Below are 25,157 nucleotides of genomic sequence, written 5' to 3'. Positions count from 1 at the left end.
AGATAACAACAGCTGTTGGGGTCACTAGCTATGTATCACACGTTCAAAACAACTCTACAGTCAGAGGAAGTTGTTGTGATTTCATTGCTGCAGTTAGAAACAGCTGGCCGTGCTACTAGCTAACTAGCTAACTACAGTGTGTTTTGAGTTTGACAAGGCAAGATACTGTTTATTAACTAACAAGAACTTGCAGATGGGCCCATTCATCAACTACAGGTTGATGAGATCTCACACCTAGTCACTCTTAATTAGCCTACCAGATAATATTATTACAATAATCCCAAACATATTTTCATGATTTTTTTTTTACATTTATCAGACACACATATCCAGAGGGACTAAGTGCATTCTAGGTAAGACAACCAACCACACTCCTGTATACAAGGGGCTGTGCTTTCATTGTGATTTGAGAACAGTGCTGCAGTCATTGATTCAGTGTTTCCCCTACCATTATATAGGTAGGGCGAGCGGGCCTCCCTCCCCATCAAAATAAAAAAATAAACGCTCCCCAAAATAAATCTTAGATTTTTAATTTGACCGTTATAATGCCAGAAGGTTCGCCTCTTGCTTTGGAGGCCTAGAGAACGTTTGATACAGGCAAAGACTGAATTGATTCTCAGTGTTGTGAACAGACACCATACGACCTATTCTGCAAAGCATGTTGACTAATGCTTTTTGACCCAATATAGCAGTCAGTTTCCACCCTGCTAGCACTGTTTAAATCTCGAGCAGGGCGATGTGGGGTTCCTTGTGAGTTTCGTAGTTTAATTAGTCAATATGACTGATTTGATTAATTTAAGCCGCTAGGCGATTGGTTGGATTTAAAACATGGGCAGGGTTTAAACTTCAAGACTAACCCCAAAGCAGTGGCGGTTCCATTTCAACTGGGGGGGGGGCCAAGCTGGGGCCAGTTGTTCTGTTAGAGGGGCCAGTTGTTCTGTTAGAGGGGCCAGTTGTACTGTTAGAGGGGCCAGTTACATTAGACGTTATTGTTGTCATATAGTTTTCTTCACTGCATTAGCAGGCATTAGACCATGTTCATAATCATCATCGTTGCCACTGTCTAATAACGGATGTAAAAAAAGAACGACAGCAAAAAATGTGTTTTGTAAAAATGATTTTATACTCCACATTTAGGGGGGGGCCACAAGGTGGTCCAAAACTGTTGTCACAGGGGCACTGCCCCCCCCCCCCCCCAGAACCACTAGTACCCCAAAGGCCTGTAATATTCTAACTCTGCAGGTGTAGGCTTTAATAATATAGGAATTACTTTACCGAGCCATTTCCCACCCTCTCCCTGATAATTGTTCCTAATTAAGCTTCTTATAAATGATCCATTAGGTCTATATACCACTCCGGTTCTGTTATCTTGAAAAGTGGCGTCAGCGTTGCGTTTTATTATGCTGCTGCATTTCTGCAGATGGTGCCGTTTTTTTGGGGGGGGGTTTTGGGTTCTGCCGGCCCGCCCTCGATCAGTGCGCTGTGATCACCATGGAAACCACTTTTTTTTCTCTTCTTCTCTGGTGCTAAACATATCGCCAAGGCACCAGCATGTCGCCTTGGAAACCCACATGGGTGAAACGCCAAGCTCCAGATTGGTGGTTTTAATATAGTCAATATCCATGGTTTCTTGTTGTTTCTATGTTACGCGTTGCCTTGCATGTTAGTTCCCAGTATATTACCAGTATATTACATGTTTAGTCCTTGCAATCGTTGTCAATAGTTGAGATTTTGAATGTAGGTTAATATATATTGATAATTTCAGAATTGTTCATTCGTTACCTCGCTCTTTTCTATATTATAATAATCATACCGACTGACATTTTTTGTTCCTTTATTTCAGAGTGTTCCAAACATCAGCTGACCCCACCCAAACCCTTACCACCACAAATACCGAGATGGAGACACTGGAGACTTTGTGTATAGACCTTCATATGTCGTAAGGCTACAAGGCGAGAACAGAGGACGACCTGTGTTTGCTGTGAGTCGGTAATGTTACTGAACATGGACGATAAACAGTGAGTAGGACCTAACTAGATTACATTCAATCCGACATGGACAGGAAGCGCCCTAAACTGCTCATCCTGAGGAGAGACACGGTAGAGGGTAGGATGGTGGCACGACACATTGCTCTGGAGGAGGACACAGCCCTGAGCCACGCAGCCAATCAGGCTCCAGACCTCGGAGAGGGAGCCAATCAGGGAGACCAGGCCGTTGCTGAAGAAGAGGTGAGGAAGGTGGTGTTTTTTTTCAGTGATCTGAAAGACGTTTTGAACAGAAAGAAAAAAGACAGAGCTCACTCCAGTCCTTATTTTATCCAACAGACAATTGTAACTTTAAAGAAAAGTATTATTATATTAACATATGCCATTTAGCAGACACTTTTATCTTAAACAATTTACAGTAATTTACATAGAAATTACGTTGTATACATTTTACACTCTTGGCACCATCTCAGTTTATTCAGCTATAAGTATTTTCAATTTTTTAAATGTGATCAAATTATTCCCACGTACCTGCGACAAGCCGGTTTTTAGCTATGCTTAGCGTTTTCCTAATTTGAGACATATTTGTTCTACGCCACATTTCTATCTGAATGTGTTGCGGTATTACATCCTCATGAACAGTTGACTAGAGTTGACACCATTTCCTATCTGCCAAGACAATCATATCCGTTGTACATTTTCTATCTCAATGTGCTGTAACGTGACAGACCCGTGGCGAAGAAGCGCTGATCCAGCTGGAGAGCGACATGCTCCCTCTAGGAGCGGAGGTCCAGATGCACACGGTCTCCAGTGACCGACTGGTTTTGGCCAAGGGGACAAGGGAGGGAGAGGGGTGTCTGGCCCAGGGGACAGGGGAAGGAAGCGGGTGTGTTGATGGGCCGCCTGGAGCCTGGTCTGAGCCCCTGGGGGAGGACGACTTTGACAACGAGGAAGAGATGGAGGGGCGTGACAATGAACGGAGGTATGGAATTTATTTCTAAACTGACACTTGGATCTTCCTGGTAACTGATTTAGCTGATAGTGGCTACTTGTAATGACTGGTATACTAGTTGTTTCTCCCCACTAAATGCTCTGGATAAGAGCATCTACTAAATGACTGAAATGTAAAATGATCATCGTTTTTTAATTTTTATTATGGTTACATTTGTTAAGTGTCTGCATACTGCAACTTCCTTTTGGTTTTTAGAACAGTTGTCTCATTGAACTGAGCGTACTATGTCCTCCACAACCTGACAGCTTGGTACTTTTTCTGTTCAAATAAAATGGAATGAATGTCTGTTAGCAGAGCTTGGCCCTGTGATGGACTAGTGTCCTGTCCAGGGGGTGTCCTGTCCAGGGGGTGTCCTGTACATCAAGCTGCCTCACTACAGAAACAGGGGATAGACTAGTGTCCTGTCCAAGGGGTGTCCTGGTACATCAAGCTGTCTCTCTACAGAAACAGGATATAGACTAGTGTCCTGTCCAGGGGTGTACTGGTACATCAAGCTGTTTCTCTACAGAAACAGGATATAGACTCGTTGTATGGGTTGTTCTGGCTCAGACATATTTTATCCTTTGTCCAGACCGGCTCCTAAGCGAAAGTGGAGGTGGAAGGTTCCGGTTCAGGCTGACGACGACTGGGAAGATTGCTCCGCTTTAGGACCGGGCTGGAAACGCAAAGTGGTGTTCCGGCGCTCAACCACCCTGCCCGCTAAGAGGAAGTGGGATACCTACTACTGCAGTCCATGTGGGGACCGCATGAGAAGCAAGGTGAACATTTTCTAAACACTTCTACAGCAACAAGGCTCTAGCGGTCATTTTATGAATGAATGTTTTGGAAGTGGATTTAACAGGTTGACATCCGATAAAGGATCATAGCTTTCACCTGGTCAGTCTATGTCATGGAAAGAGCAGCTGTTCCTAATGTGGGTTTGAGTTCCTGAACGCTGAAAGCCGTGGTATATCAGATCGTATACCATGGGTATGACAAAAATGTCTTTTTTTTTTTTTACTGTTCTAATTACGTTGGTAACCAGTTTATAATAGCGATAAAACATGAGGGCGTGTGGTGTGTGTATATGGCCAATATACCACGACTAAGTGCTGTTCTTATTGCACGACGCAACGCAGAGTGCATTGGACGCAGCCATTAGCCATGGTATATTGGCCATATACCACAAACCCCCAAAGTGCCTAATTGCTGTTACAAACTGTCTACCAATTTTGATAAATGTTTTGTCATACACGTGGTACACAAGGCTGATATACCACGTCTGTCAGCCAATCAGCATTCAGGACTCGAACCACCTATGTTAAAATTCCTAACTCATTACGATATCTCAATTGCATATTTATTTGGATTCTGTGTGTATAGTTATTATATTAATAGATATTGCTTCACTGTTGGAGCTAGAAACATAAGCATTTTTCTACACCTGCGATAACTTCTCCACAAAACTGTATGCGACCAATAAACTGATTTTAAACTCTGGTCCTTTAAAAAACCTGCGTTGTGTAAAATATTGTGTGTTATAACTTGTAAAATAAATACATGTTGTTTTGAAGTAAGGAGATACTGGTGTGGTGATACTGGCATTGTCCCGGCCGTAGGCTGCATGTGTATGATCTGTATGTGATGTTTTACATTGATGCTAAATAACGTTATCTTGCCTTGGATGGTCAATAAAGTTATATTCTATATTCTAAGGTTGAACTGACCAAATACCTCCGTGGTGGCGTGGACATCTCTCGTTTTGACTTCCAGTCGGGACTCTTCTTGGATGAGAAGAGCAGGTTGAAGGTAAAACACTTCCTTACTTCCTGGTGCCTTACTTCCTGGTGCCTTACTTCCTGGTGCCTTACTTCCTGGTGCCTTACTTCCTGGTGCCATGGGTCTTATTCATTAGTGAAGAAGGAAGAGCCGTCCCCGTTTTCAGCCCGCTTGCTTCTGATTGGTTCCTAGTGATTGACCCTGGTTTCCACCTCCGATATTGCTGTGTATGTACTAAGTAGTTATGTAAAAAAAAAATATATATATTTAAATATTTAGATTTATTTCCTCACCACAGCGTTTGAACCACTTGGAGGAAGTTCAGTCCTCTAGTACGAGCACCTCCAGGACAGGCACTCCAGACCTGGACCGGAACCACACCTCTGATAGCCTCCCTGGAACTCCCCAGCGCACCCCACAGAGTCAGGCCAGCTTCCCGCACATCACACAGTCCCCCACTGTTGTTATCCACAACAGCCTCCCTGCCACCCGTAAGGCATCCCTGGCTAGTGGCTCCCCTTCTCTCCGTCTGGAGCAGATCTCCCCACAGAGACTCAGTTCTGTGGCCTCTTCAAGCCGAGACGTTGTAATCTCTCATCTGTCTCAGTCTCTCCTGCCTCTCAGCCCGACCAAGAATCAGCTCCTTCAGTCAGGACTACAGCCGCCGAGCCCGACCAAGAACCAGCTCCTTCAGTCAGGACTACAGCCGCTGAGCCCGACCAAGAACCAGCTCCTTCAGTCAGGACTACAACCTCCGAGCCCGACCAAGAACCAGCTCCTTCAGTCAGGACTACAACCGCCGAGCCCGACCAAGAACCAGCTCCTTCAGTCAGGACTACAACCGCCGAGCCCGACCAAGAACCAGCTACTTCAGTCAGGACTACAATCGCCGAGCCCGACCAAGAACCAGCTCCTTCAGTCAGGACTACAACCGTCGAGCCCGACCAGGAACCAGCTCTCTCAATTACGACTACAAACCCCAGAGGGGCACAGGAAGGTAGTAGTGATCCGTAGGCCGGATGTGGATCTGGACCCAATCACCTCCCCTCCCCCTCAGCACCTTTCCCTGGTAACCCAGTGGACCCAACAGTGGAGTGGATCTAATATTGTGCTGAATGGACACAGAGAAATGGACACAGAGAAACCAACTTGTACAGGTAGACATGGACAGGTAGAATCAGTGGAAGCATCTTCCCATAAGCCAGGCTCCTACAGTGAGAGGATTCAGCAGCTGAAAACAGCCAATGACAAAGATGGTGAGTCCTTTTTTTTGAATTTTTTTTTTTCTTCTCAATTCTTTTGTATTTAACAAGCCAGGATAGTCCGCTCAGTAAGACTGGCTTATCTTTCTCAGAGGGGTATACTACAAAGCAGGATCAAGGACTGAGCCAGCTAACTCTGTTCAGAGTGGCTGCAGATCAGACCCCCCCCCCCCCATCGATTCCGAAGCTTCTGTGTACGTGTTGCTTCTCTACTTTAGGCAGTAGAGGGCAGGCTACTCTGGTGAATGGTGCTCGTTTTAATAAAGTTATATAAAAGCTGAGATCACATAATGATAGTCTTCTATGTAACAGAGTGAATATAATAGCACAGTATAACTGTCAGACCAAAAAAAACAAAAAACATTACGCACATTTATCTCTCGTGTGGCCGAGAGCTAACGTAGCTAGCTCTAAAACTCATTCAGGTAGGCTATGCTACATTCTGTTAGCAACGTAGCTCTAAAACTCATTCAGGTAGGCTATGCTACATTCTGTTATCAACGTAGCTCTAAAACTCATTCAGGTAGGCTATGCTACATTCTGTTAGCAACGTTGCTCTAAAACTCATTCAGGTAGGCTATGCTACAGTCTGTTAGCAACGTAGCTCTAAAACTCATTCAGGTAGGCTAGCTCGAAACAACACTATAACTCAACACCATCTTAATGTATATCCCCATGAAACCGATTTTTTTAGATCAAATGGTTGGAATGCAGATGCAGCATGGACGTTTCACCGATTTAAAACTTGAGGAATTATCATTGATGAATGACAGTGAGAAATATGAAGGGAAGAAGACCATAACAACAACGTGTGTGTGCGTGTAATGTAGGCTTGGGCGGTCTACAGTGGTTGCTCAACTAAAAGTTTTGAGATTATGCTGCGGGATTTAAGGGTAATTTGTGGTTTAGTACGGTACCCTGCGTCACCTCTTCATTGCTCCAGACCACCACAAGGGGGCGTTAGAGCACTGATTATGCTTTTGGGTCCCAATGCGCTAATGTGTCTAACTGACAATGAATGAATGGGCGACATAAACCTCAATAGAAACTGATAATTGTGACTTGAAAATTGAATTTGAATTAACTGAATGAGGATGAGGAAAGTGATTCAATTTAGAACAATTGTGTAAAAATTGCTCTTCCTCTGTCCTTTACCCACACCTGAAAAAATACACTTAAAAAAAATTAAATAATAATCTTTGTACTTTGTCAGAAGAAGCTTTTAACTGGACCTATAGCTTATTACTTAGAGTGTAACAACAGTTTTAGTAAGGTTTTTATTCTGAGAAACGAAAAATGTTCTTTTATATTCTTAAAATATATGTGTTGGCTGAAATAAATAAATAAATATATATATATATATATATATATATATATAACGGGAAAAAGGCCATTCTTGAACATAGGATGAGACATTCCTACCAGTTTGGATTTAAGCATAACTTTTGTATGACTGATGCCTTTAGTGAGAGGTCTAATGCTTTAATATTTAATAATTTCTGCCCTCCGAATTCATATTCGTTATATAAATAGGCCCATTTAATTTTGTCTGGCTTGCCATTCCAAATAAAATTGAATATTTTTTTGTTCATATAATTTAAAAAGCAGGTCACTAGGTGTAGGCAAAACCATAAGCAAATAGGTAAACTGTGATATGACTAAAGAGTTAATCAGGGTGATTTTTCCACAAATAGATAGGTATTGTCCTTTCAATGGTAGCAAGATCTATTTTTTGCTAACTTTCTATAGAAATGTATTGGAGTGAGATCATTTCTTCCTTTCGGGATATGTATACCGAGTATGTCCACATCCCCGTCAGACCATTTTATTGGTAAACTACACAGTAATGTAATATTAAAAATAAAATTAAAAAAAGTGATCCAATACATAATTCACTTATCATAATTTGGTTTTAATCCAGAGAGGTTAGCAAAATTATCTAGATCCTCTATGAGGCCGTGGAGAGATTCTAATTGTTGATTTAAAAGAAGACATGAATCATCAGCGTACAATGACAGCTTTGTTTTTAAGTCACGGATTTCGAATCCCTTAATATTATTGTTGGATCTAATTTTAACAGCTAACATTTCAATGGTAATAATAAATAGATATGCCGATAGTGGACAACCTTGTTTTATTCCTCTTGACAGTTTAAAACTTTCTGAGATGTAGCCATTATTTACTATTTTACACCAAGGGTTACTATACATAACTTTAACCCATTTTAGAAGAGAGACCCCAAAATTGAAATATTCTAGGCATTTATATATAAAATCCAGTCGTACTTTATCAAAAGCTATTATTACTGAAACAGGACCCAAGTGGTGTGTGTGTATATATAAAGATCCAGTCCATTTAAAAAAATTGGATGTAAAAATCCAAAATATGCTAAATGCCTGGCGCATAGAAATTAAAAAAAGTTTTGTCAGATATTATTCATCCTAATCAGACAGGTTTTTTACATGGACGATACATTGGAGATAATATAAGACAAGTACTGGAAACAATAGAATACTATGAAATATCGGGGACACCAGGCCTGGCTTTCATAGCTGATTTTGAAAAGGTATCAGACCTTCTTGTTGTGTGTCTGATAATCCAACATTTATATAGGAGTGGTTAAAACATACTAATGGTCCTCTGAATATATCAAAAAAAGTTTGTTATACTTCCACTGGTGTGCCATCCAGCCCTGGAGTTGTTCCTCTGTAATTTGGCCTTCACATGAGTCTTTCTGTACAGATGTTAAGTTCACATTTATTTTAAATTTTTTAATTTTAGTAATTTAGCAGACGCTCTTATCCAGAGCGACTTACAGTAGTGAATGCATACATTTCATGCATTTATTTATTTATTTATTTATTTTATTTTTTTTTGTACTGGCCCCCCGTGGGAATCGAACCCACAACCCTGGCGTTGCACACACCATGCTCTACCAACTGAGCCACAGGGAAGACTACATTATGATGATGATGATGATGATGATGAAACAAAATCCATACAATTAGCTTCAGTTAGTGGAGATGGAGGAGACAAACGAAAGTGTATTCTTAAAGTACTTCCTCTTTCAAAATATAATTCGGTGAATCATGCATGACTCCATCATTTGTAACAAGTTTCAATACATTTTTTTTGGTAGCATTTCTATATTGAAGAATATGTGACATTAAGCAAAAAATGTAAATTTGTCACATCCCTAGTATGGCCATTGTTTTTGAGGACAGTTTCAACATTTCTACTTGCCATATCACATTATTCAAGCATGTTAACTTCTGTGCAGCATGAGAGGGGAGCTAACATGATGCAGTCCAGACTCCCAGGCTAGCAGTGAGTTAGTGGAGCTAACATGATGCAGTCCAGACTCCCAGTACAGGCTAGCAGTGAGTTAGTGGAGCTAACACGATGCAGTCCAGACTCCCAGTACAGGCTAGCAGTGAGTTAGTGGAGCTAACATGATGCAGCCCAGACTCTCAGGCTAGCAGTGAGTTAGTGGAGCTAACACGATGCAGTCCAGACTCCCAGTACAGGCTAGCAGTGAGTTAGTGAAGCTAACATGATGCAGTCCAGACTCCCAGTACAGGCTAGCAGTGAGTTAGTGGAGCTAACATGATGCAGCCCAGACTCCCAGGCTAGCAGTGAGTTAGTGGAGCTAACATGATGCAGCCCAGACTCCCAGGCTAGCAGTGAGTTAGTGGAGCTAACATGATGCAGCCCAGACTCCCAGGCTAGCAGTGAGTTAGTGGAGCAAACATGATGCAGCCCAGACTCCCAGGCTAGCAGTGAGTTAGTGAAGCTAACATGATGCAGGCTAGCAGTGAGTTAGTGGAGCTAACATGATGCAGGCTAGCAGTGAGTTAGTGGAGCTAACATGATGCAGCCCAGACTCCCAGGCTAGCAGTGAGTTAGTGGAGCTAACATGATGCAGCCCAGACTCCCAGGCTAGTAGTGAGTTAGTGGAGCTAACATGATGCAGCCCAGACTCCCAGGCTAGCAGTGAGTTAGTGGAGCTAACATGATGCAGCCCAGACTCCCAGTACAGGCTAGCAGTGAGTTAGTGGAGCTAACATGATGCAGCCCAGACTCCCAGTACAGGCTAGCAGTGAGTTAGTGAAGCTAACATGATGCAGCCCAGACTCCCAGGCTAGCAGTGAGTTAGTGGAGCTAACATGATGCAGCCCAGACTCCCAGGCTAGCAGTGAGTTAGTGGAGCTAACATGATGCAGCCCAGACTCCCAGTGCAGACTAGCAGTGAGTTAGTGGAGCTAACATGATGCAGCCCAGACTAGCAGTGAGTTAGTGGAGCTAACATGATGCAGCCCAGACTCCCAGTACAGGCTAGCAGTGAGTTAGTAGAGCTAACATGATGCAGCCCAGACTCCCAGGCTAGCAGTGAGTTAGTGGAGCTAACATGATGCAGCCCAGACTCCCAGGCTAGCAGTGAGTTAGTGGAGCTAACATGATGCAGTCCAGACTTCCAGGCTAGCAGTGAGTTAATGGAGCTAACATGATGCAGGCTAGCAGTGAGTTAGTGGAGCTAACATGATGCAGGCTAGCAGTGAGTTAGTGGAGCTAACATGATGCAGGCTAGCAGTGAGTTAGTGGAGCTAACATGATGCAGCCCAGACTCCCAGTACAGGCTAGCAGTGAGTTAGTGGAGCTAACATGGTGCAGTCCAGACACCCAGTACAGGCTAGCAGTGAGTTAGTGGATCTAACATGATGCAGTCCAGACTCCCAGGCTAGCAGTGAGTTAGTGGAGCTAACATGATGCAGGCTAGCAGTGAGTTAGTGGAGCTAACATGATGCAGGCTAGCAGTGAGTTAGTGGAGCTAACATGATGCAGGCTAGCAGTGAGTTAGTGGAGCTAACATGATGCAGGCTAGCAGTGAGTTAGTGGAGCTAACATGATGCAGTACAGGCTAGCAGTGAGTTAGTGGAGCTAACATGATGCAGCCCAGACTCCCAGTACAGGCTAGCAGTGAGTTAGTGGAGCTAACATGTTGCAGTCCAGGCTAGCAGTGAGTTAGTGGAGCAGACCCGGGGGATCTATAGTAAGGGGTCTGCTGCACTGATACACAGGCTTGATCCGTGAGACACTTTTTGACAGAAGTACCGAAATAATCAAATTATAGTACCGACCTGTTTTTCATGTTCTAGTATCAAAAAAAGTACTGACGTTTCGGTATACCGCGCAACACTAGCGTGTGCACATGTTGCTCCGGAGACAGTGCTGTTCTTCCTTCAGACAAGCATGCGTTAAAACTGTTCATTTGCTTGTAAATATCCAACCTCATGAAAATTTATATTCTACCTAATAGATGTATAACTTTATGAGCTGGATTGCCTGTCTTTGCAATTCGTTTATTTGCCTTTGTGCTCGTTAGCATATTTAGCTAGTAGCCGCTATGGAAATTCACTAGCATTTGTGCAATTTATTTTTATTCTGGTAAAGATTTAAAAAAAAAAAAAACACAAATGCAGAAGCTTCGGGACCAAAGGTCTTTTAAAGTCAGATCACTATTCTGAAATAACATTTTAGAACCAATAAATGGGCTTGACAACCAGAAACACATGTAGAAGTTTAGAATTCTTAATGAACCAGATAATCACCAGTCATTTCTGGTAGTTTATCAAAGTTAGCTGGTACACTCTGTAGTGTACTTCCAGGGATGTTGGGATTCCTGACCACGGTGTGTGTGGAGCACTTGAAGGTGTGGCAGTTATATCTAGAAGACAATAGTTAACTGTAAATCTTTGTCGCTTGTTGGTTCAAATTAGTCTTCGAGGACCATGTAAAAAGAGTCACTTTGAGTGGCTGTAGTTGGAGTTTTTCTACATGCGCGGGGCATCTATGTGTCTGTTTGGTTGAAGTATTTGTGTTTTTGTTTTCTCCAGCTGAGAAGAAACAGTCCCCAAGTATTGTGTTCAGAAAGGTAAGACCGACCTAACATGATCCATCTCTGCCTGCATGCCGAACTGTCTTTCACTCTGCATGTGTTGGCTACTCCTGTTCTGCTAATCTGATTGGATAAGCATCCTTTTAATTCTGTGGCTGTTTACTATCTTCTGTAGTATCCTCCCTGTCCTATGTTAGTGTAAGGTGAAGTTGCCCCTAAGACACTGATCCTGAGTCAGTTTAGCATTTTCTCCACTAATGGTTAGGTTTGGTGGAGAGGAATCTGACCCTGGATCACCCCACAATGTCCTGTGTTGGTCCTGATGCACATTTCTTTTAGTTGCAGCAGAGTCAGGGTCTGTCAGTTGATCCAGTCTTTATACGGCCACCGGTCTGGCAGGGTCTGTCAGTTGATCCAGTCTTTATACTGCCACCGGTCTGGCAGGGTCTGTCAGTTGATCCAGTCTTTATACTGCCACCGGTCTGGCAGGGTCTGTCAGTTGATCCAGTCGTTATACGGCCACCGGTCTGGCAGGGTCTGTCAGTTGATCCAGTCTTTATACTGCCACCAGTCTGGCAGGGTCTGTCAGTTGATCCAGTCTTTATACGGCCACCGGTCTGGCAGGGTCTGTCAGTTGATCCAGTCTTTATACTGCCACCGGTCTGGCAGGGTCTGTCAGTTGGTCCAGTCTTTATACGGCCACCGGTCTGGCAGGGTCTGTCAGTTGATCCAGTCTTTATACTGCCACCGGTCTGGCAGGGTCTGTCAGTTGATCCAGTCTTTATACGGCCACCGGTCTGGCAGGGTCTGTCAGTTGATCCAGTCTTTATACTGCCACCGGTCTGGCAGGGTCTGTCAGTTGATCCAGTCTTTATACTGCCACCGGTCTGGCAGGGTCTGTCAGTTGATCCAGTCTTTATACGGCCACCGGTCTGGCAGGGTCTGTCAGTTGATCCAGTCTTTATACTGCCACCGGTCTGGCAGGGTCTGTCAGTTGATCCAGTCTTTATACTGCTACCGGTCTGGCAGGGTCTGTCAGTTGGTCCAGTCTTTATACGGCCACCGGTCTGGCAGGGTCTGTCAGTTGGTCCAGTCGTTATAAATCCAATAAAAAGTAACACAATAAGAATAACATAACGAGGCTATATACAGGGGGCACCGTTACCGAGTCAGTTGAGGTAATCTGTACATGTAGGTGGGGGCGAAGTGACTATGCATAGGTAACAAACAAACAAACAAACAAACAGTGAGTAGCGGTCACTGTCCGTGATAAGAGATGGGGGGGAAAGGCCATAGTTCCATTGACATACTCTGCTGAGGTACAGTAATAATTCATTCCAAGAAACAACTTTCAACAGAGTTGAAGGTATGACATAAGTTATGAGGTGGGTAGGTGTGGGTAGTTGTAGATCTTGGTGAATATTGCTGGTTTTGTAGTTGGGTATTCCACTGTGGTATTGTGTTGTCGTCTTAGTGTGAGCTATAATGTTTAAATTATCGGAACGTTCACTTAAGGGGCAGGGGATTAAGGTTTGCTATTGAGGGAGGACTGTGGGGGGGGGTGTTTCAGCTGTTGACAGCTGGAAAAACTCTACCCCGTCACTTCCACAACCTGTCTCTACCCTATTCATCCGCTGACGCTATATATATATATATATATATAGTCCTGGAAAACAAAGAGAAATCAAGTGAAAGACAAAAGTACAATGGTAAAATAAACACTGCTATATAAGGAGTAGGGACTCTGGTTGCCTTGGTCGCCTCTGGTCGCCTAGCAACCGTGCTCCTGGACTTTCTGGTCCCCTCATGTTTTAGATTGGTTTAATCTTAGAAGACCAGATGTGTTGAAATGAGTCAATCACTGAAGTGATCAATTAGCTTTGTAGCTCAGTGTAGTGCCTAGTTGGGACAACATCCTGCTCTACGTGCAGCGCTCTAGGAAGCGTACCCCTGAGCCATTTCCGTGATTACTCCACATGAGGGTCTATCACCATTTCGGAGCGGACTAGAGCTGTTGCCACACAGGGTGTTGAAGACGGGGTGAATTCACCATAATAATGCATTTTAATGTTTCTATGTTTTTAGAAGGTGTCGATTTTGTTTCTAAGGCAAGTGCAGCACAAGCATTGGGCTATTTGCGCTTCAGAAGTTGTTGTCAGCTCACTAATGAGAGGGTCTAGAACTGAGCCTTGCGGGACGCCACAATAGTTGTATAATAGAATATTTCTTAGCGTAGCGTTTGTTTCCATATTTATCGTTTTTTTTTTCCACTGACCGCTAGATTCCAGACTAATCAATGCATGAGTTAAAGCTGTTTCATTTCTTTCTACTAACTAACATCTTATTAACCTTTACAAACATGAGTGCAAACCGCATGGTTTTTATGGTAACGGGATAGTTATCTGGCTGTAATGGATAGGGTTGCAACATGCTGCTAACTATCCCAGGTTTTCTGGAAATCCCAGTTGAAGGGGGATTACTTTATTTCGTCCTGATTTTACTGGAACGTTGGGAAATGTAATCACATTCTGCAACCCTACTAGAAGTACATTAGTAAATGGCACCTTATTCCCTATATAGTGCACTACACTGTGGGCCTGGTCAAAAGTAGTGCACACTATATGGATTCCGGTGCCATTTGGAACTCAAACATAATGTGATTGTGTTGTGTTGGTTGCTCTGTTCCTCCCATCTTCCCTTTCCGTAGTGTGATTGTGTGGGTTGCTCTGTCCCTCCCATCTTCCCTTCCCGTAGTTTGCTGTAATGTGACTGTTGTGCTGGTCGGTCTGTCCTCAGGTGGGAGGGGATAAATGGGTTCTAGGGGGGAAGCAACTGGAGTTCAAAGAAGAGGAATTCGGCAACAGCGGCAAGACTCCACTTTACACTAAGGTACGCTTTATAACCTGACTCCGCTTTACATTAAGGTACGCTTTATAACCTGACTCCACTTTACGCTAAGTCACGCTTTATAACCTGACTCCACTTTACACTAAGGTACGCTTTATAACCTGACTCCACTTTACGCTAAGGTACGCTTTATAACCTGACTCCGCTTTACGCTAAGGTACGCTTTATAACCTGACTCCACTTTACATTAAGGTACGCTTTATAACCCGACTCCACTTTACACTAAGGTACGCTTTATAACCTGACTCCACTTTACACTAAGATACGCTTTATAACCCGACTCCACTTTACGCTAAGGTACGCTTTATAACCTGACTCCACTTTACGCTAAGGTCCGCTTTATAACCTGACTCCACTTTACGCTAAGGTACGCTTTATAACCTGACTCCACTTTACGCTAAGGTACGCTTTATAACCCGACTCCACTTTACATTAAGGTCCGCTTTATAACCTGACTCCACTTTACATTAAGGTCCGCTTTATAACCTGACTCCACTTTACACTAAGGTCCGCTTTATAACCTGACTCCACTTTACGCTAAGGTCCACTTTATAACCTGACTCCACTTTACGCTAAGGTACGCTTTATAACCTGACTCCACTTTACTCTAAGGTACGCTTTATAACCTGACTCCACTTTACGCTAAGGTCCGCTTTATAACCCGACTCCACTTTACACTAAGGTACGCTTTATAACCCGACTCCACTTTACGCTAAGGTACGCTTTATAACCTGACTCCGCTTTACATTAAGGTACGCTTTATAACCTGACTCCGCTTTACACTAAGGTCCGCTTTATAACCTGACTCCACTTTACGCTAAGGTACGCTTTATAACCTGACTCCACTTTACATTAAGGTACGCTTTATAACCCGACTCCACTTTACATTAAGGTCCGCTTTATAACCTGACTCCACTTTACATTAAGGTACGCTTTATAACCTGACTCCACTTTACGCTAAGGTACGCTTTATAACCCGACTCCACTTTACGCTAAGTCACGCTTTTTCAATGGGGTTGTAATGGGTTTTTAATGTATACCATATTTTAAGGTTGCATCCCAAATGGCACCCTATTGCCTATTTATTGCACTACTTCTGATCAGGATGCATAGGGTTCTGGTAGAAAGTAGTACACTATATAGGGAAAATGTTGCCATTTGGGAGGCAATACTAAAGGAATGAAATTGACAGCACTCCAAAAATACACTTTTTTTTTTAAAAGTATTAATTCCACATGGAATTAGCATTCATCCTCCTGCTCCTATGATGCGTTTTTGATAAAGTACTCCTCCTCATCTGCTCTTGGTTTGTGCGTTGTTTTTCAGAAGAAGCGCAAGCGGTTTGGACGTAAGTCAACCAAGGTCACCAGGAGACCTAGTATATCGGTAAGTGGGATGTAGGATTGGACCATTTTCATTTCAATTCCAGTCACTTTTTAGGAAGTACACTAAAATTACAATTCGCTCACAAAAGCTTTTGAAAGAGTAACATTTTGGAATTGGAATGTGGTTTTCTTTATTGAAGGGTAGGTAGCATAAACAACCGCCTGGACGTTATGGATTTGCATTAGTAATGACATCAAAAGTCCCAATGCAAAGTTCACACCTCCTTTTTACATTTTTCGAGTTATTAAATGAAATCTGATCAGATGTATTTTTTTTTTTTTTTTGTGGTGTGATGTCACAGAGGATCCAGGAAGTTCGGTCTTTTCCCTACAATGTAAACTTCATACTAAACCAAATCGTGTGCGTTCATGACTACTGGTACATTTTCAGCCAACTTACAAGCAAATACAAATCAGCTTCCAAGGTTGTTATCCAACTAGCCTGCTAATGTTAGCCCTATAGCCCTACCAGCCTGTAGCACTACATGAGCGAGACATTTTTTCATTTTTTTTCAACACCTAGCTAGCTAATTTACATATTTAATAGCGAATTGAGCCAGAATGAGCCTTCTAACCAGTTATCAAAGAATGTTAGGCTATATACAGTGCGTTCTGAAAGTATTCAGACCCCTTAACTTTTTCCACATTTTGTTACATTACAGCCTTATTCTAAAATGTATAATTGTTTTTCCTCTTATCAATCTACACACAATGACATTTTTAAATAAAAATAAATGAAATATGACATTTACATAAGTATTCAGACCCTTTACTCAGTTCTTTTGTTGAAGCACCTTTGGCAGCAATGACTGCATTGAGTGTTCTTGGGTATGACACTACAAGCTTGGCACACCTGTATTTGGGGAGATCCTCTCAAGCTCTGTCAGGTTGGATGGAGAGTGTCGCTGAACAGCTATTTTCAGGTCTCTCCAGACAAGTTCGATCGGGTTCAAGTCCGGGCTCAAGCTGGGCCACTCAAGGACATTCAGACACTTGTCCCAAAGCCACTCCTGCGATGTCTTGGCTGTTTGCTTAGGATCATTGTCCTGTTGGCAGGAGAATCTTGTTTCTCATGGTCTGAGAGTCTTTAGGTGCCTTTTGGCAAACTCCAATCGGGCTGTCATGTGCTTTTTACTGAGGAGTGGCTTCCGTCTGGTCACTCTACCATAAAGGCCTGATTGGTGGAGTGCTGCAGAGATGGTTGTCCTTCTGGAAGGTTCTCCCATCTCCACAGAGGAACTCTGGAGCTCTGTCAGTGACCATTAGGTTGTTGGTCACCTCCCTGACCAAGGCCCTTCTCCACCGATTGCTCAGTTTGGCCGGGCGGCCAGCTCTAGGAAGAGTCTTGGTTGTTACAAACTTCTTCCATTTTAAGAATGATGGAGGCCACTGTGTTATTGTGGACCTTCGATGCAGCAGACACACCTGTCTATATAAGGTCCCACAGTTGACTGCATGTCAGAGCACAAACCAAGCCTTTCCAAATCATGTCCAATCAATTGAATTTACCACAGGTGGACTCCAATCAAGTTGTAGAAACATCTCAAGGATATATATATATATATTATAACATTCTGGTAAAATCCCAGTTGGAAGTTATCCTGCAATCAGGATGGAATTAGCAGGAAATACTTGAATCCTCCAATCGGGATTTGGGGAAAGGTAACGCAATTTTTGCGACCTTTTTATAGGCTACAGATAATTTATTTTATTTTATTTATTTTATTTCACCTTTATTTAACCAGGTAGGCAAGTTGAGAACAAGTTCTCATTTACAATTGCGACCTGGCCAAGATAAAGCAAAGCAGTTCGACAACATACAAAAACACCGAGTTACACATGGAGTAAAACAACATACAATCAATGATGCAGTAGAAAAAAATAAGACTATATACAATGTGAGCAAATGATGTGAGATAAGGGAGGTAAAGGCAAAAAAATGCCATGGTGGCAAAGTAAATAAAGTATGGCAAGAAAAACACTGGAATGGTAGATTTGAAGTTTGAAGAAAGTTAAAAGTTAAAATATAAATAATATGGTGCAAAGGAGCAAAATAAATAAAATAAATAAATACAGTAGGGGAAGAGGTAGTAGTTTGGGCTAAATTAAAGATGGGCTATGTACAGGTGCAGAGATCTGTGAGCTGCTCTGACAGCTGGTGCTTAAAGCTAGTGAGGGAGATAAGTGTTTCCAGTTTTAGAGATTTTTGTAGTTCGTTCCAGTCGTTGGCAGCTGAGAACTGGAAGGAGAGACGACCAAAGGAGGAGTTGGCTTTAGGGGTGACCAGAGAGATATACCTGCTGGAGCGCGTGCTACAGGTGGGTGCTGCTATGGTGACCAGTGAGCGGAGATAAGGGGGGACTTTACCTAGCAGGGTCTTGTAGATGACCTGGAGCCAATGTGTTTGGCGACGATTATGAAGTGAAGGCCAGCCAACGAGAGCATACAGGTCGCAGTGGTGGGTTGTATATGGGGCTTTGGTGACAAAACGGATGGCACTGTGATAGACTGCATCCAGCTTGTTGAGTAGGGTATTGGAGGCTATTTTGTAAATGACATCGCCGAAGTCGAGGATTGGTAGGATGGTCAGTTTTACGAGGGTATGTTTGGCAGCATGAGTGAAGGATGCTTTGTTGCGAAATAGGAAGCCAATTCTAGATTTCACTTTGGATTGGAGATGATTGATGTGAGTCTGGAAGGAGAGTTTACAGTCTAACCAGACACCTAGGTATTTGTAGTTGTCCACAAATTCTAAGTTAGAACCGTCCAGAGAAGTTATGCTGGATGGGCGGGCAGGTGCAGGCAGCGATCGGTTGAAGAGCATGCATTTAGTTTTACTTGTGTTTAGGAGCAGTTGGAGACCACGGAAGGAGAGTTGAATGGCATTGAAGCTCGTCTGGAGGGTTGTTAACACAGTGTCCAAAGAAGGGCCAGAAGTATACAGAATGGTGTCGTCTGCGTAGAGGTGGATCAGAGATTCACCAGCAGCAAGAGCGACATCATTTATGTATACAGAGAAAAGAGTTGGCCCAAGAATTGAACCCTGTGGTACCCCCATAGAGACTGCCAGAGGTCCAGACAGTAGGCCCTCCGATTTGACACACTGAACTCTGTCAGAGAAGTAGTTGGTGAACCAGGCGACGCAATCGTTAGAGAAACCAAGGCTACTAAGTCTGCCGATGAGGATGTGGTGATTAACAGAGTCAAAAGCTTTGGCCAGGTCAATGAATACGGCAGCACAGTATTGTTTCTTATCGATGGCGGTTACGATGTCGTTTAGGACCTTGAGCGTGGCTGAGGTGCACCCATGACCAGCTCTGAAACCAGATTGCATAGCGGAGAGGGTGCGGTGGGATTCGAAATAGTCGGTAATCTGTTTGTTGACTTGGCTTTCGAAGACCTTAGAAAGGCAGGGTAGGATGGATATAGGTCTGTAGCAATTTGGGTCAAGAGTGTCACCTCCTTTGAAGAGGGGGATGACAGCAGCTTCTTTCCAATCTATGGGAATCTCAGACGACACGAAAGAGAGGTTGAACAGGCTAGTAATAGGGGTTGCAATAATTTCGGCAGATAATTTTAGAAAGAAAGGGTCCAGATTGTCAAGCCCAGCTGATTTGTAGGGGTCCAGATTTCGCAGCTCTTTCAGAACATCAGCTGAATGGATTTGGGAGAAGGAGAAATGGGGGAGGCTTGGGCGAGTAGCTGTGGGGGGTGTAGTGCTGTTGAATGCAGTAGGGGTAGTTAGTTGGAAAGCATGGCCAGCCGTAGAAAAATGCTTATTGAAATTCTCAATTATAGTGGGCTTATCGGTGGTGACAGAGTTTCCTATCCTCAGTGCAGTGGGCAGTTGGGAGGAGGTGTTCTTATTCTCCATGGACTTTACAATGTCCCAGAACTTTTTAGAGTTGGAGTTGCACGAAGCAAATTTCTGTTTGAAAAAGCTAGCCTTGGCGTTTCTAACTGCCTGTGTGTATTGGTTTCTAACTTCCCTAAAAAGTTGCATATCGCGGGGGCAGTTCGATGCTAATGCAGAACGCCACAGGATATTTTTGTGTTGGTTAAGGGCAGTCAGGTCTGGGGAGAACCAAGGGCTATATCTGTTCCTGGTTCTAAATTTCTTGAAAGGGGCATGCTTATTTAAGATGGAGAGGAAGGCATTTTTAAAAAATAACCAGGCATCCTCTACTGACGGGATGAGGTCAATATCCTTCCAGGAAACCAGGGCCAGGTCGATTAGAAAGGCTTGCTCGTTGAAATGTTTCAGGGAGCGTTTGACAGTGATGAGTGGAGGTCGTTTGACCGCTGACCCATTACGGGTGCAGGCAATGAGGCAGTGATCGCTGAGATCTTGGTTGAAAACAGCAGAGGTGTAATTAGAGGGCACATTGGTTAGGATGATATCTATGAGGGTGCCAGTGTTTGCGGCTTTGGGGTTGTACCTGGTGGGTTCATTAATAATTTGTGTGAGATTGAGGGCATCAAGCTTGGATTGTAGAATGGCTGGGGTGTTAAGCATGTCCCAGTTTAGGTCGCCTAGTAGCACGAGCTCTGAAGATAGATGGGGGGCAATCAGTTCACATATGGTGTCCAGAGCACAGCTAGGGGCCGAGGGGGGTCTATAGCAGGCGGCAACGATGAGAGACTTGTTTTTGGAGAGGTGGATTTTTAAAAGTAGAAGTTCAAATTGTTTGGGTACAGACCTGGATAGCAGGACAGAACTCTGCAAGCTATCTCTGCAGTAGATTGCAACACCGCCCCCTTTGGTCGTTCTATCTTGTCTGAAAACGTTGTAGTTAGGGATGAAGATTTCACAGGTCAAAGGTCAAGATTGTTTTGTTGTCCCCACAGAGAAAAGTCAAGATGAAAGGACCTGTGAAGGAACTGGAAGAGGAGGAGGAGGAGGAGGAAGAGGAGGAGGAGGAAGAAGAGGAGGAAGAAGTAGAAGAAAAGCCACAGAAGAAGATGAGGACTCCTCAACAGGTATTTATTGATTGATTGATTGAATTGATGATGATTGATTGGTTTTGGTTGTCACTGTCCTTGCGTACAAAAAGCAATTGGATGATATGATGTCAATTTGAATTACTCATAATTATGTGTAATCTTCCAGAAGGTAAAAGAGAAAGAAAAACAAGAGTTGAAACCACAGAGAAAAGTTTGTATTTATGAATTTATTTTAATATGGGTGTTTGTCAATTTTGTTTTGTATTTAAACGCCACTTTAAATGTGTACATGACACTGAAACAAAATTTCCCCATGGGGATAATAAAGTCAATAAGTACACGGATGGGTCTAATCCTTAGATTTATGAATTTAGCATAAGCGGGGTGTAAACGCTATATACTCACCAAATAAAATAAAAAAAGTTGCGTAGGCTAGCAAACCCATGTCTTTTTACAGAAGGTACAGGTGAAGGAGAAGGAGGAGGAAGTAGAATGGAAACCAGAGAAAATTGTGAGTTTTTATTACATTAAAAAAATTTTAATTTTAATTTTTTATTACACTTATTTATTTAACCAGGAAGTCCCATTTTTGAGTTTTGAAGACCTCTTTCTAATGGGAGGCGAAGACGTGGTCTGTCTTCACTATATAATGGATATGCACTCCCATAGGTCAATTATATAAGAGAGATCCTAGAGTAGAGCCTTGAGGGACACCACCCACATGGATACAGCGTCAGGAGTGAAGAGTCCTCAACATGTGTTTTATTATTAGGTGTGTGACAAGGGCTGTGCCCCAACTGACACCATATTCCCTAATATAGTGCACTATATACAGTGGCTTTAGAAAGTATTCATACCCCTTGACTTATTCCACATGTTTTGGTGTTAGTCTGAATTCAATATGGATTACACACAATATCCCATAATGACAAAGTAATAATTTTGGGGGGGAATGTTTGCAAATGTATTTAAAAAAAAAAAAAATGAAATGCAGAAATATTTAATTTACATAAGTATTCACACCCTTGAGTCAATACATGTTAGAATCAGCTTTGGCAGCGATTTACAGCTTTGGGTCTTTCTTGGTAAATTACTAAGAGCTATGCGACTCGAAATTGAGTTCAGGTGCATCTTGTTTCCATTGATCATCCTTGAGATGTTTGTACAACTTGATTGTAGTCCACATGTGGTAAATTCAATTGATTGGACATCATTTGGAAAGGCACACACCTGTCTATATAACGTCCCACAGCTGACAGTGCATGTCAGAGCAAAAACCAAGCTTTGAGGTCGAAGGAATTGTCTTTAGAGCTCCGAGACGACAGGATTGTGTCGAGGCACAGATCTGGGGAAGGGTACCAAAAAAAAATGTCTGCAGAATTGAATGTCCCCAAGAACACAGTGGCCTCCATCATTCTTAAATGGAAGAAGTTTGGAATCACCAAGACTCTTCCTAGAGCTGGCCATCCGGCCAAACTGAGCAATCGGTGAAGGGCCTTGGTACTGGTCGTAGAAAAAATAACTTCACTGGATTTTGGAATACTAAAATAGATACCAGAACAGCCTAACCCTTCTTTGCGAGGCATTGGAAATCCTCCCTGGTCTTTGTTGAATCTGTGCTTGAAATTCACTGCTTGACTGAGGGACCCTACAGATAATTGTATGTGTGGGGTACAGAGATGAGGTAGTCATTCAAAAATCATATTAAAGACTATTATTGCACACGGAGTGAGTCCATGCATCTTATTATGTGACTTGTTAAGCAAATTTTTACTCCAGAACTTATTTAGGCTTGCTATGTCAAAGGGATTGAATATTTGACAAGACATTTCTGCGTTTTCATTTTTAATTAATTTGTAAATAAAAATAATAATAAAAAAAAAAAAAAACACAATTCCACTTTGACATTATGGGGTATTGTCTGTGTGTGTGTGTGTGTGTGTGTGTGTAGGCCAGTGACCACAAAATCTAAATGTAATCCATTTTTAATTCAGGCTCCAATAACAAAATGTGTTAAAAAGTCACTGTAGGGAATAGGGTGCTACTTGGGATACATCTAAGGTAACTTCCTAGATGTTTTTTTTTTTTTTGAGTGACATTTCTCCTTCCTGTTGTCATCCTACAGGTGTATAACCACAGCGAGGGGAGTGAGTCTGAAGAGACGCATGAACAGACTAATATCTCACGTATAACGGTGAGTCAGTGGAAGACTTGAGTCCCAGACGGCTTTCTTTCTACCCCTCTTTTTCCTGCTCACTCGCCCAGGTACGACTAATTCTTGATTTGTTTCTTCCCCTCTCTCTCTCAGGGTAAATTGAAGAAGCGTACTCAGGGCTGTGGTCAGTGTGCTCCTTGTCAGCGTACAGATTGTGGTAAATGCGTCTACTGCCTGGACAAGCCCAAGAACGGCGGGGCCAACAAAAAGAAACAGAAGTGCAAGTACCGTCGCTGTCTTAATATGGTACATATGGTTCTGGTGTATGGCTCTTTATGGTACATATGGTTCTGGTGTATGGTTCTTTATGGTACATATGGTTCTTTATGGTACATATGGTTCTTTATGGTACATATGGTTCTGGTGTATGGCTCTTTATGGTACATATGGTTCTGGTGTATGGTTCTTTATGGTACATATGGTTCTGGTGTATGGTACATATGGTTCTTTATGGTACATATGGTTCTGGTGTATGGCTCTTTATGGTACATATGGTTCTGGTGTATGGCTCTTTATGGTACATATGGTTCTGGTGTATGGTACATATGGTTCTTTATGGTACATATGGTTCTGGTGTATGGCTCTTTATGGTACATATGGTTCTGGTGTATGGTTCTTTATGGTACATATGGTTCTTTATGGTACATATGGTTCTTTATGGTACATATGGTTCTGGTGTATGGCTCTTTATGGTACATATGGTTCTGGTGTATGGTTCTTTATGGTACATATGGTTCTGGTGTATGGTTCTTTATGGTACATATGGTTCTGGTGTATGGCTCTTTATGGTACATATGGTTCTGGTGTATGGTTCTTTATGGTACATATGGTTCTTTATGGTACATATGGTTCTTTATGGTACATATGGTTCTGGTGTATGGTTCTTTATGGTACATATGGTTCTTTATGGTACATATGGTTCTTTATAGTACATATGGTTCTTTATGGTACATATGGTTCTGGTGTATGGTTCTTTATGGTACATATGGTTCTTTATGGTACATATGGTTCTTTATAGTACATATGGTTCTTTATGGTACATATGGTTCTGGTGTATGGTTCTTTATGGTACATATGGTTCTTTATGGTACATATGGTTCTGGTGTATGGTTCTTTATGGCACATATGGTTCTGGTGTATGGTTCTTTATGGCACATATGGTTCTTTATGGTACATATGGTTCTTTCTGGTATATGGTTATGATATATGGTTCTATATGGTACAGTTGAAGTCGGAAGTTTACATACACCTTAGCCAAATACATTTAAACTCAATTCCTGACATTTAATCCTAGTAAAAATTCCCTGTCTTAGGTCAGTTAGGATCACCACTTTATTTTAAGAATGTGAAATGTCAGAATAATAGTAGAGAGAATGATTTATTTCAGCTTTTGTTTCTTTCATCACATTCCCAGTGGGTCAGAAGTTTACATACACTCAATTAGTATTTGGTAGCATTGCCTTTAAATTGTTTAACTTGGGTCAAACGTTTCAGGTAGCCTTCCACAAGCTTCCCACAATAAGTTGGGTGAATTTTGGCCCATTCCACCTGACAGAGCTGGTGTAACTGAGTCCGGTTTGTAGACCTCCTTGCCCGCACACGCTTTTTCAGTTCTGCCCACAAATGTTCAGTAGGATTGAGGTCAGGGCTTTGTGATGGCCACTCCAATACCTTGACTTTGTTGTCCTTAAGCCATTTTGCCACAACTTTGGAAGTATGCTTGGGGTCATTGTCCATTTGGAAGAACCATTTGCGACCAAGCTTTAACTTCCTGACTGATGTCTTGAGATGTG

General features: G+C 42.6%; 1 protein-coding gene across 7 annotated transcripts in view; it reads left to right on the top strand.

The window, feature by feature from the left end:
• The window catches only part of mbd1a (methyl-CpG binding domain protein 1a), a 40,886-nt gene that overhangs the window by 1,145 nt on the left and 14,584 nt on the right, over positions 1-25,157 (top strand). For 3 of the 7 annotated variants that reach the window (XM_029718275.1, XM_029718276.1, XM_029718282.1), the window contains exons 2-14: positions 1,844-2,237; positions 2,714-2,967; positions 3,569-3,755; positions 4,693-4,785; positions 5,054-6,011; positions 11,912-11,949; positions 14,710-14,802; positions 16,147-16,206; positions 21,054-21,185; positions 21,316-21,360; positions 21,607-21,660; positions 23,275-23,343; positions 23,458-23,610. In XM_029718275.1, coding sequence (XP_029574135.1) covers positions 2,055-2,237; positions 2,714-2,967; positions 3,569-3,755; positions 4,693-4,785; positions 5,054-6,011; positions 11,912-11,949; positions 14,710-14,802; positions 16,147-16,206; positions 21,054-21,185; positions 21,316-21,360; positions 21,607-21,660; positions 23,275-23,343; positions 23,458-23,610 — 2,319 coding nt within the window. In that variant the 5' untranslated portion in view covers positions 1,844-2,054. The remainder of the gene's footprint in view (positions 1-1,843; positions 2,238-2,713; positions 2,968-3,568; positions 3,756-4,692; positions 4,786-5,053; positions 6,012-11,911; positions 11,950-14,709; positions 14,803-16,146; positions 16,207-21,053; positions 21,186-21,315; positions 21,361-21,606; positions 21,661-23,274; positions 23,344-23,457; positions 23,611-25,157) is intronic. The other 4 variants (XM_029718278.1, XM_029718279.1, XM_029718280.1 and 1 more) reach the window with 4 other exon arrangements.

Source organism: Salmo trutta, chromosome 28 (assembly GCF_901001165.1).
Source record: "Salmo trutta chromosome 28, fSalTru1.1, whole genome shotgun sequence".
NCBI lineage: Eukaryota > Metazoa > Chordata > Actinopteri > Salmoniformes > Salmonidae > Salmo > Salmo trutta.
The sequence above is the reverse complement of the archived record's forward strand: the minus strand, read 5'-3'. Positions and strand labels throughout refer to the sequence as shown.